Genomic DNA, 12,797 nt, shown 5'->3' with positions numbered 1-12,797 from the left:
GCGAAATTGAACGGCGATATTCCCGGTACGGTTTAACGACGATGTACACCTCCGGGCCTCCCTTACTGCATCCCCTATGTTCTCCGTTTCTCTTAACGAGGCACGTTCTACCAAACTCTGCAGCTCTCCGCCTTCCGTGTCGCGTTTGCAGCGCGAGGCGTTGGTGCGTTGTATTTCATTGATTTTCATCGAGTTGGAAGTCACGCGTCATAATTAATATTTAAAAAATCATATTATTACATATTTTGAAACACTGAAATATTATTGATTAACGTCGGTTGTGCAAATGAGACGACCGCAATTTTTCTTCAATTTAGAATTCGTAATAATAAGATTTTTCATCGATACCATTATTTATTGCGCACAACGTTCAATCCATAGACGAATTCTCGGCAGCATTCGACGCTGTCGAGAAATTTCAGGGAAATTTGTAGCCAGGAATTCAGGAGGACAATTCATTACTGAAAGTCTACAAGATTTAATAAGACAGTGATATGCCAAGGTGGCCGCCGCGCCAAGTGAGAAAAGAGGAAGTGAAAGAGACAGACAGCCACATGCCTTCGGTAAGCTCGCGCTATTCAAGAGAGAACGGCCACCACCTTGGTGCCGGCTGAATTGCTCGCGACTGCATGTCTTAGGGTGATTGGGAGTTATGACTCCTAAACCGTACTCCTGGGCGTCGGAAGGACTTGACACAGGTCAGATACCGCCTCGTAAAATGTTATGAGAATTAATGTCATCCCCCTCTACCCACCCTCCACCGCGCCGCCCGTCTCCGCATGTCACCCCCTTCGTCACCCCTCGCTATCCGAGCATTTCCACCGACACCGGCGCGATGTCCTTTCGGTATAGCCAATTTCGTCGTTACGGTGACCACAACTTTTGTGGCTAATGGAAAAGTCGATACCCGATTCCTCGGCACCGGGCCATTAAGACGCAAACGGCCAATCGCGCGTTAAGATTCCGCCTGGCTGCCTTACGATCACCGATCAATCGTCAGATTGCGACATTTGGTAATTTGCGTGACGTTTATACGTTCCCGTGACTTTATTAGACGTACATACCATTCTATATTATACATAGTTATTTGAAACGTTAATAACAGTGATCTCTTGTATTTTCCTGACGCCCTTTGTGTATCACGAAGAATTTATCCCTGCACTTAACGTTTGGACGTCTCTCTGTAACTTTTTCTCTCGTACATTCTTTCAGCGATCGAACGTTCGCTTCTTCACGGAAAAAAAAATGTAGCTGCATATGGACAACTAATATTTTTAGTTGTGATAGCTAAATATTTTGCTACGACAGCAAACCGTTTGCTGTCGCACCTAACGTATTAGGTGCGACAGCAAATGGTTTGCTGTCGTAACAAACCGTTTGCTGTCGTAGCAAAATATTTAGCTATCACAACTAAAAAATATTAGCTGTCCATATGTAGCTAAATTTTTTTTTCCGTGTTCCATAGATCATGCGAAAACATTCCTTCTCTCATACAGTGAAACAGATGTATCAAAGTAATTATTAATTATTTATATTATGCAACTGTGATTAAGTAAAATTTGCACTATTATAAAGCGCCACGATTTTTAAGCTAAATTCAAATGCATTAACATTTCGATAGATACGCACACGCGCGGGATTATTGGAGATACGGTTAAAGATTCCATTTGCCGGGTAATTATCGAGATCAAATTTAATTAACTTGGTGTGTCGTCATGATGCCGGTGTTCCGACAAACAAAATTTCCGTATTTCTCTTCCCTCCAATTTCTCCCATACGCAGTTGAACGAATGTACGTTTCGTAGCCACACGTCAATGTCGACAGGTGAACCACGGCACTAATTATCGTCCCTTTTTTTTTCTTTCCTTTTCAATCGAAATCTGTCACAGTGGATGCTGTGAAGTGACGAAGTCACGCGTGCGGCGCTCTTTTCGTTTTATATCAGCAGACTGTATCCCGCATCGAATTATAACCAGAACCTTTTAAAATGACGTACTTCCTGAATTTAACAAGCCACTCTATACGGGCAAAGTGTGCATACGTGTGTCTATTTTCATCGAAAGCTGTATTAATTATTAATTTAATGAAAAGAGCGACTATGAGAAATTGTGCAATGTTAATTACAAATATTATTTTCTTCGATTTAACCAGACGCGTTTATATAAACGAAAAGGACCGAGAAGGAGGTTCGAATAATATTTCAATTCTGCTTCACAAAATAAATATGTTTATTATTTAAAGCATTAGCCGATTAATTATACCTTCGCGAACGAGATTTTAATACTCAAGTTAATAGAAAAACTAAATCGACGAAATAATCTGTTTTCTTTTCCGTTAGTAGCGCTAGATTTATTCTAATAAAATCTAACAGCAATATACCGCGCCTGCAAAGAGACGTGCAGTTTGTTTCGCTGTCCAAATTATTAACGGAAAATCGAAAAGCAAAGCGTCTATCTAACAATACGCGACGACGGGTTCGCATAGACGAGCACTCATCGTAACGTGGCCTCATAAAGACGCTATACATCGGCAATCGCTGGATGAGTGGCTTCTTCCGGTCGCCCACCAGCGTTCTATAGCGTGTGTATATTAGCCGGCGGTGTTGCGACCGTCAGTTTAGACGATGATTTAGTGGAGGCATTGATTGGGTCGATCAGAGGCCATATCATCTCATTTAAAGCCTTCCATCATCGGTGTCACTATTTATAGAGCGACCTATCGCGCGTTCGTCCGCCTCGGCGGACGATGATCGAATCAATTTTCGTCCGCGTTCCTTTCGCGAGATATCCCCCGCGCGCGTGTGTCTACATCCGTGTAAATGCCGGCCGCAACAACGATTGAAAGATTGCACGGAAGTCTTCGTAGCGAGACCTCCGTTCTTTCAATATCGCCTACGCCATTCATACGCCCGAGTCCCCGTTCATTAATCGACGCAGACGGCCGAAACAAACATGTTGTTTAGTGGCGCGGAATCGTATGCGCGCGTCTTTCGAGTAGAATTAATTTTAGACGAAATAATGAGGGAGGTCAAAAACTGTCTGGTCGCTCATTTATAGAGCAAGACGCGACTGGACGGTACCGCTGTAACAAATACGTCTGCATTGCCGATAAAAGTAACAATTCAATGCGAAAAACGGCAAATTACATTCCCCCCCTCCTTCTCGTGCGATTTAAAGAGCGGTGCGGCAACGCGAGCTTGCGAAAAGGGTGCGTTAGATATTTTAAAATAAATCGAATAAAAAGGCATGGTATAAAATTTATAAAAATGTATGTAATAATAGTTCTTCTGTGGATAAAGATCCATTCCCCGTGACTGCCTCATTCCTCTTTATAAAAGAAGACCGTGTATCCCGAAACGTCAGAATTCACAAAAACGGGAGCTGTTGCGGGAATGACGCGTATTCTGTGTCCGCGATTTCCGAGTTACGTAAAATTCATACGAAGAAGAGACCGGCGGCAGATGATATGATTTGTTGCGCGAGAAACGCAGTGTAAAAGACCGCTACGCATGTAATTACGAAAAACATAAATTCTTACCGTACGCTTCGTATCATAATTAAAACGAATGTTTGAAATGTAACACTGCGGTATCATTGAATTATCCATCCTCTGCCGTATCCAAGGGCTCTTATGCTAATTTAATTCTTCTCTGGAAACCAGATTCGGGAAAAGCGTGCTTGTTAATAATACGCACGATGAAGCAATTATGTATTCCATATGACCGAAAGAACATTTTTATATGTTCAGGAGCGGCGAGCGTATATTATTTCATACGGGAAATGCGTAAACGAGCGATAAGGACAAACTAAATTATTATTAAGATGGCAAATATATTGCTACAATCAATTATCTTCCTAGATAGAAGGAATTAATAATTAATATATAATCTATTATACGTAAAAAATATTGGCACTGTAAGTACTATTGTAGGAATAGATAAGTAATATTTACGATGACAATAAACGCGAATATGCTAAGCTAAATATACCCGAATACGAAACATCGATCGACTCTGAGAACAAGTAACCTTCGCGCCCAATTAATTAGTACATTTTGCGAGATATCGATAGCGAAACCCCGCGGAATCGGCGGCGAGGAGAAAAAGTTCAAACGACTGGCGCGGGGCGATGTGGTCGGGCGAAGTGGAGGAGGCAAAAAATAGAGACAGAAAGAAAGAGAAAGGAAGAGCAAGAGGGACAGGGTAAACAATTTAATTAGTATAATAACAAAGCAGTCGAGAGGCTATCGGTATCGGAGACGCAATATTTTTCCATCGAACGGTCATACAGAGGGAGGGAGGAGGTATCCAAATCGCCTCTCCCCTTCTATCCCTCGGTGTCTTTCTCTGTCACTTGAACAGCCTCTCTCGCCAGCTTCGATGTTTTTGAATTAGCGTGGCAATGATTTTTCACGGCGAGACAAAGCGTTCCTCGGCCGTCGGTCCACACTTTAATCAATATACGCGTCTCTGGTGCGCGCACCGCGAGAGCTTCCCCTATTGTGCCCCCTCGGCTTTGGGCCTCGATAAAAATTAATATTAGGACCCGTGTTTCTTCGCACAGAAAATATGCCGCTCACCCTTCGTGTAATAGGAGGCATTGTTACTATATTGGCTCTCACGTATCAGCCTCGGATCAACGGCACTGTAATAACGACGCACATGACGGGTCGCTGAGGAATTATTCGAATCAGTTCTTTGATGTTGATTTTAGTTGATTTTTTCACGTGCGAATAGTCGCGAGTAATATTTTCTGCGTTTTTTTTTAGCTTATGTGTAAAGTTGCGGAATATATCTGTGTATAAGCGCATCGCGCAAGTGACAGAAGCATCATTTCATTGTGATTTCATTTATCGTATGGTACGAATAATTATGTTGTAAAGGGGATGGTTTTATTGATTACGAAAAAAAAATTCATCGAAAAATATAGGGCGAGGTGAACAAATTCGGATCAAAAATGTGATGAATCGCTAATGAGCGACACTTTAAAGAGTAATTTGCTTAAATTTTGCTCTTTTATATATTTACAACTTTATGCTATATCGTCGATACCGTAAAAGGCGTGTTTTTGTGTCGCTTATTAGCGACTCATCAAATTGTTGATTCGCATTTGGTCACCTTACCTTAAGTATAAATAAAGTAATCGGAGGCAAGTTAACTTTTTCGAAAAGATAGAAAGCGATAAATCAGAAGAGAACTCGTCATTATCCATGAACATTATCGCGTTTATATTTGGCAGAGACGAAAATGATTCTCCTGAAAAGACGAGAGACTATCGCGGAGACGTTCATTCGATAGAGCAGACATCTCCTCACCGATACGCCGTTTATTCTTGTCGCTCGTGAAAAGCGCAATCGCGATTTCGATTAATCTCCGAACCGGTTGTAAGGGCCGACACGAGATTGTCTTCCCTTGTACGGGGGAGGCGGTAGGGACTCGATATTCCGGCCTCGTCGCTCAGGTTTCCCGGCGCGGAATTATTTCCGAGGGGTAGCGGCGAGAATTAAGGCTTCTTGCGGCATAAAAAATCTGTGTAATCAATTATCGAACCTTTTACCCCATATTTCACGGCCAATGAGTCGCCACCCCCGCCGGCGCCTTTAAGCAGGCGAGAGACTTACCGACCCTCTCCCTCGGCACTTTTTAGCTGCGATCCTTGGTCCTTCCTCCTCGCGGCCTCACCCTTATCTCCCTCCTGTTCCTTCGTTTTGACTCTTCGGCAAGGAGAGGAATAGCCGAGTCTTTGTTTGAGATATCAAATATTTATTTTCTTAAATAACGCAAGAAGCCCGGTAGGGCGGATCGCCAGCATTTTTTGCCTTAATAAATTATCAGCGATTATTGGCCGCGTTTGCCTAAGCGGGGCGATTTCTTTTTTTTTTACTCTCGCTCTCTCGCTCTCGCGCGCTCTCTTTCTCTGTAAGAGATTTTGTACCCTCTTAGTAATGCTTTGCGATTAAGTCAGTCGGAATCAATCTACCTGCTTGATTGTGAGCCAAATACGTTGGAATACACTGAAAATTCCCTATCGATATGCATGACACGCATATAACGACTCGCACAAAAATACAGTAAAACGAATTTTAGCCGATAGTTACAATAGGTATATGTTACACATATCCAGGTTAAAACAAACTGCACTAGATATATTTTTGAAAAAAAGAAAAGAAGGGAAACATTTCATACAGAATAATGTAATTTGAGTTCGCTAAAAACGCAAAGAATTAATTTTACGGGCGAGTACACCGTTTTTTAATTATCATACGGCAACACTCGTGGGAAATTATGGTACGAACGGAATGTGGATATTTTTGGAGCCATTTGGAGAAATTTCCAAATCCATCGGTTAACGTCTCGTCCGGTAATTATTCACGAGGCAGTCGTACGTTGCCTGGCCGTTCATCGAAGTGCAAAGGGGTACGCGTAAAGGGTAACGGCGAGAACGAGGAAGGGTACGCTCTTTGACACGGCATCGATGTAATATTAATGTAAAGGGGTGAAACTCAAGCGTGTCACGGTATGCCGACGCGAGTAAAATACAACAAAGAAATTTGAGTACAAAGCGTGTAGTGTAGCAGCAGTGAAGAATATCTAATTTATATTTTTCGATTAAATCAGTATTCAAAGAAGCGAAACTAATCCTCATTACAATTTTTGTCAAAAGAGTGATTAAAAATTTTAATCGCCGCAACGTTCTTAAAATATTCTAGATTAAGATTTGTGTGAGCGCAACTGTATGCCGATCAAGATACCTGATCTCAGAATTGACTCGCCTTCAAAGTCGCAAGGACGCTTTCTTCTTCTTTTACGCCGACTTGATCTCCCAGGTATCTCGATGGCTTTCCGTTCGGCGATTCACAGTAAGCAGAAAGACAGACGTAGTGACCCCACAACTGAGAAGAGAGTAGCGGCAGTGGCGCGCGTGCATAACACGTGTGCGCACAAGCGTGCGATTTGGGAAAACGAGCGTCGAAGTGGCAGACGAAAACCGTGAAAAAAAGCTCAGTACCGCGAACGTAGAACGCCCTGCGTTTCGCCGCGGGCAGATTTTCCGACCCGAGGGGGTTGAAGGAGGGTAGTGGGAGGAGTCGGCCGCGCGAGACGACAACATAGACGTTGTCGACGACGGCGACGGCGATGACGACGATAGCGAGGACGATAGAGGGGCTAAAAGGCACTTCTAATGGCATTGTGCGCGTTCAAACAAATACGTAGAATGCTTAGCTGTTTTTAAAATTGCGGGGAAGTCTCTACCCTAGCTTATGCGTTTTTACCCATTTTCCACTTCTCGTCGCTCCTCCTGTTCCCCAGCTAGGTGCGCACTGTGCGCGGGGAATATCAACGTGTCATTAATGTTATATCGTGTGATATAACGGCGGCTAATCGATCGAATGCATCGGTTACAAGCTTCTAAATTTAATGATACATTTGATTGAAATAAAAACAGGTATTTCAGAATGTAATCTTGAACATATCTAAAAATTGTTTTAAAAATGAAACAACGGTTTAAAAAAACCGATTTTATTAAAATTTTTGTGATTGAGAGGCCATCGATGGGTACAAAAGTCGCGCGAAGCGTTTGTGTCTCGTCTTTTGCATCGACTTCTGTACACAAAGCGCCAGCCATACAGTCTTTTCATTAATGCCTGAATGAATAAATGCCACTGTGCCCCTCCCCTAAATTCTTAATGCAGCAAGCTCGCTGAAAGTACTCCCGGGCCTTCAAAATATCTTTAAGAAGTTTAAAGTCTTCCCTCGATAGCATGTAAATATTGCATGTAAAGCGCGACATCAAAGAGATTCTTCTACGGTATAATGCTTTAAATTTCGGCACAAGGAGAGATTAAACAACAACGTAAGGAGATAAACAATCTTAAAATGTCTATCGAGAAAATGTGTTTGTCTCCCAAGTTTTAGGATTAATCCTCTATTAAGAGAATTCTATAATTCAATGTGGTTAAAAGCATTTATTGCAATTTCAACGAAAGAGAAAATATCTAAAAAATATATAAAACAAATTTAATATATACTTTATCAAATTATTTGCAACTAAAAAATTAATTAAAATTAAAATAAAAAAGCGTAATTATTTTATAAACAGGATTGTTGTAAAATCCGTCTATATTGTATCCGCAATGAATAAAAATTGTGGAATGTCTTTGGAAAAGATGGAGCAGATTTGCTATATAATTTTGCTATATAGTTTTTCACCGTCTGTATGGTCACTCATCACGCATAATTATTTTGAGTATTCGGGTAACGTTCAAATGTATCGCAGTAGAGAGAAGGTAGCTGGAGGACGGCGAAGAGAGGACATCGTTCATCTAGCAAGAACCGAGTTCGACGCTCGCCAAAGAGACCGCAGAATCTGTACTAGCCTCTCTGCCAGGACGTTCCTGAAAACTTTGTTACATTTTTGGTCGAGTCCGCATACGCGATACGCGTTGGACGAGTAAGTGGATCAAAGGGACACAGGAGAATTCCAGGATAACAGAAGGAAGAAGGAGAGAGAGAAAGCTAGACGCATTGAAAATTGGCGGACTCTCCTATTGCTCTATCTTTGAGTGCTTCGTCGAGCTTTCTTTCAATGTCGCGGCGAAAAAACCTTTTCAAAGTTCTTCAGGATGCGAGGGACAAAGGGAATACGGAACGAGTGTAGCCAGCAGCGACTGCAGAGTGAAAAGTAGATCGGAATTGATGGAGGAGAATTTAAGTTAGATATAGACAATTAATTGCTGTTTAAATAAAGAAAAATGGGGAAAATTGTATTTTAAAAAGAGTGTGTAATATAAAAATTCATAACGCCATCTTTCTTAATGTGCTCTAATATAGTTTCTTTCTCTATCCGGAATCAAAACGCTTTGTGCTTAAAGAAAATTTCATATCAAGTGTGCAAAGAGACGTAAATTACATGCAAAGAATTTTTATTTTTTATTATCTCGCTCAAGTCTAAATTTTAAATATCATCAGGTGCTAAAATTTTTCTCTGTTGCCGCAAGAAATTTCTAAAGTATTCTGAAAAAGAAATAATTAGAATTTCGTAAAGGACGGCCAGAGTTTGTAGTAACAGAGCATCAAAGTCATGCACTGCGCTTGAAAACGCGACGATGACGTGCATATGTATATTTCTTACGGAGAAACGAAATTGTACGCTACATCTAGTAAAAGAGAGAAGACAACAGAAAGTGAGAGAGAAAGATGGATTGGGAGAGAGAAAGATAGAACAAGAATGAGCAGGGAGAGAGAGAGAGAGCGAGAGAGAAAGGGAGGCCCCAACGTGAGTCGTTCGCGCTAAAACCACGTTTAAAACAAAGGGTGCCGGCGGCGAATTAAGAACGATATTTTAACGCTCGACTTAATTGCATTAAATTGCAAGTGAGAAAGAGAGTTAACAGCGAAGAGAGCTATGAAGAAAAAAAATGTATGAACGTGCAAAGCCAAAAGGGACGAGAAGAGCGGCGAGAGTTTCTGAAGAAAGTGACCCTTCTAATTCTCGTGATTGGATATAAGCGATTACACGCGAGAGACACATTGTATTTGGCGTATTTCCCATTTACCTCATATTCTGAACAGACGAGAGAAGGAGGACTAGAATTTTTGAATTGTCAATTAAACTAAGGTAGCATGTTATAAAAGAGAGATAACTTTTCTTTTAGTATAAGTTCGAGTATATTTTTATTATACAGAAAAAGAATAATATTCTAATATTCTTGTCATAATTATAACATGGAAAGCAGTTGACACGAATAAGATTATTTGACATTAGTTGTAATAGTAACGTCATGTAATATAGTTAAGTAATTAAGTAACAGATAATGATTCCAAGAAATATTAGATGCCATGATAACATAAATAACAAATTAAATCAGTATATGCATATTAAACTGCATAAATTAACTGCACAAATTTAGAAATTATCCATTTTAATTTCACATATAGTGTTTCGCAATAGATTATGAAAATTGCAAATTTCTATATAAATCTATGAATTTTAGAATAAAGTAAACAAGTACATAATAATGCAAGAGCAATAATTATACAAAATTATGATAATTAGCTCGTGTTACAAACAAATGTTTAACAAGACAATATCTTTTCGTAGAGTATTGTCGTACCTTACTCGATAACACTCGCCTTAAAGATTCTTGCTTTAATTATCAAAAAATATAAGAAATCAGACCAGACATGTGTGTGTATCTAAGTATCTGGTTTGTCTAACAGATATCAGAAAGTAAATTTTAAGTTTTGCGAGTTACATCATCGGTTTTGCAAACTAAACTCTCACCTAAAGTTGAATCGTGACTTTCGTAAACTTTATGCTCGGCAGAAACCAAATTCTCAGTTTTGCAGATTAGGTTCTCAACCGAAACGGAACCCTCAGTCTTATAAACAACTATATTCGCCGAAGCGCTCGACGCCTGGCGATGTATTTTTTGATGATTTTCTAACGTGAGCATACTTCTAAAATACTTGCCGCATTTCACGCAGTAAAGATTACACTTCTCATGGCTCTTGCGGTGCTTATTGAGCAGATCCTTGCGCGTGAACGTCTTCTTACAGATCGTGCAGGAGTACTTGTCCGGGTTTACGTGCAGCACGTTATGCCTCGTCAGGTTGTCCAGCCTCGTATACTTCTTGGTACAAATGTCACAGGTGAACTTGGTCCTGTTGGAGTGACATCTCTGATGGTACTTCAGATACCTCTTCTCGGTGAACGTCTTTCTGCAGGCGCAGCAGACAATCTGGTTGCTTTCATTCCTTTTCGCATCCATATGACTTGCCAATTCCTCACACGTAGCGAATTCCTTCTGGCAAAAGACGCAGAAGAATTTCTTCGGCTGTTTGTTCCTCTGTATATTCTTCAGAAAGTTTGGATCGGTCATGATCTTGTAGAGGAAGGAACCTTTCAGTTTGTTCTCTGGCTCGACGGAGGTAACTGTCGCGATGTCGTCAACACGATTGGAAGTATCCTTTGTTGATAGATTCATGACCTCCACATTATTATTATCGTCGTTAATCAGCGACAGCGATGTGCTGGTGGATGAAGATAAGGTAATCTTTTTGTTCGAACTAGCAAACGTCGCAATTGGAATAAGAATCTTTGAAGGTGGCGCGTATGCCTGTCAAATAAGATATTCGTTTTAATATCGAATAAATTAAGTACTGTTAAAATCATGCTAACTTTTTATATTTACGTATACACGAAATTTCTTAAGTAATTTAATCGCGCAGCTACACTTTTCTAATAATTATTAAAAATTCTAGTAATTAAAAAAGCAATTCTACAATGTATAATAGAACATCTAATAATTATATACCTGGCATGAATCTTGATCATCTCTTACCTCTATAGAATCATAATTTTTTTCAATATCTGCATCGCTCTCTTCTGACGAGCTTCTCAATGCTGACTTAGTCTTAATATTGCTTTGGAGCATTCTGTGTCTTGGAACTGTTTTAATTCTCATATTTGTACTGCAAGAATGACAAATAATTATAAGATTCATTTTGTATTAAATATTAGTTTTCAATAAATTAGAAAAGATTACAAGTTTCAAGTTATATACAAATGTAAAATACTACACACAACTGATATTAATCTAACATTATATTGTAATAAAAAATAAATATAAATATATTAACGATACCTAATACATTTAGATAATTTAACAAGGAAATAAAAATTACAACATTAAATCATAGTTACATCCAGAATAAGCGAAGGCCTGCCCAGGATTCAGAACGCAACTTGTCGTTATTACAGTTAACACTTTTGACACATTATTTCACAGATTCGCCGGTTCTCGGCAGGATGATACGTTCTGTACGAAATGCCGATCGCGACTGACAAGACTTATCGCATCTAACTCCGAATCGTCGGTCGATTGACCTCGGTACGACTTTGATGAGCGACACGAAAACAAGAGCCCTAGCGGAGTCGCGGAAATGAGAAGTCGAGTTTGCAAACATAGCCTCGTATTCGCAGAAATGGATTATTAAGGAGGCATACGTTCCTCGGCGTTGTAAATTCTTTCGTACAGGCATAGATATTTACGTTCGAGCACACGTAACATCTTAGAATCTCGGTGATACGTCTCTCATATTAGTATACGTTTTACCAGCATATATAACGATGCATCAAAATCTTGCAATGCAAGACTGTAAAAATACTTATTGCGATAACAAATTTATTAGATTGCTTCAATAATTTTGTATTGTAGTTAGTAAAATACTTTACACATTTTTCATAACGCCCGCACTCTCAATATAGATAGAGTAAGATAAAATAATTATCCCGTATAAAATACAATGCAATATTAAAATTTACGATACGCTAATTATCCGATAGAGTTAAAACAAGAATTGTCCACGCAGCTGCCCGGATTTTACATATTGATTCCCCCTATACAACTTTGGGTCAACCATCTAAACTGCACGGCCGGGAAAATGGTGAAATGAATATTTCTCCTCTCAGATGTATTTTTATAACCCATTTTATTCGCTCTACAGGCAGAGAATATTGCCGCCGCGCCGAACAGAGTAAATCGACGCGATGCTAAAAAAGATGTCGCGACGCGAATAAAAGAGAGCGCGTGGGTAAAAGGAAAATGTGAAGGGGTCAAGCATATAATTGGCGGAAAAAAAAATGCTCGCTGTTTGGTACGATATCCCCGTAGCGATCCTTGCGCAGTCCCGGTCGTTAATACGACATAAGGAGGAGCCAGGGTTAAGCGAGGGTGAAGCGAGGATTTTTAATTGTAGTTCGCCCGATATAAACCCGCCCGGCCCGTCGGTATT

At 40.1% G+C, this 12,797-nt stretch overlaps 1 protein-coding gene across 1 annotated transcript; it reads right to left on the bottom strand.

Annotated features, from left to right (window-relative positions):
* Positions 1–9,649: 9,649 nt before the first annotated feature.
* LOC105564945 (zinc finger protein 613-like) lies at positions 9,650–11,851 on the bottom strand. Its single transcript, XM_012017731.1, has 3 exons — positions 11,707–11,851; positions 11,345–11,474; positions 9,650–11,119 (listed from the first exon to the last, which is right to left on the bottom strand). Exons 2-3 carry the CDS (start codon positions 11,465–11,467, stop codon positions 10,238–10,240), a joined length of 1,005 nt encoding a protein of 334 aa, XP_011873121.1. The 5' UTR covers positions 11,468–11,474; positions 11,707–11,851; the 3' UTR covers positions 9,650–10,237.
* Positions 11,852–12,797: the final 946 nt, after the last annotated feature.

The sequence above is a fragment of the Vollenhovia emeryi genome, unplaced genomic scaffold (genome assembly GCF_000949405.1).
Source record: "Vollenhovia emeryi isolate VEMERY1.0 unplaced genomic scaffold, V.emery_V1.0 DF939157.1, whole genome shotgun sequence".
Classification (NCBI taxonomy): Eukaryota; Metazoa; Arthropoda; class Insecta; order Hymenoptera; family Formicidae; genus Vollenhovia; species Vollenhovia emeryi.
The sequence above is the reverse complement of the archived record's forward strand: the minus strand, read 5'-3'. Positions and strand labels throughout refer to the sequence as shown.

Excerpts from the sequence above, each read along its gene's own strand:
- LOC105564945 (XM_012017731.1), bottom strand. The coding sequence starts at position 11,467 with ATGAGAATTAAAACAGTTCCAAGACACAGAATGCTCCAAAGCAATATT. Across the intron at positions 11,120-11,344 it reads AAAATTATGATTCTATAGAG|GCATACGCGCCACCTTCAAA; the intron begins GTAAGAGATGAT and ends CTTATTTGACAG.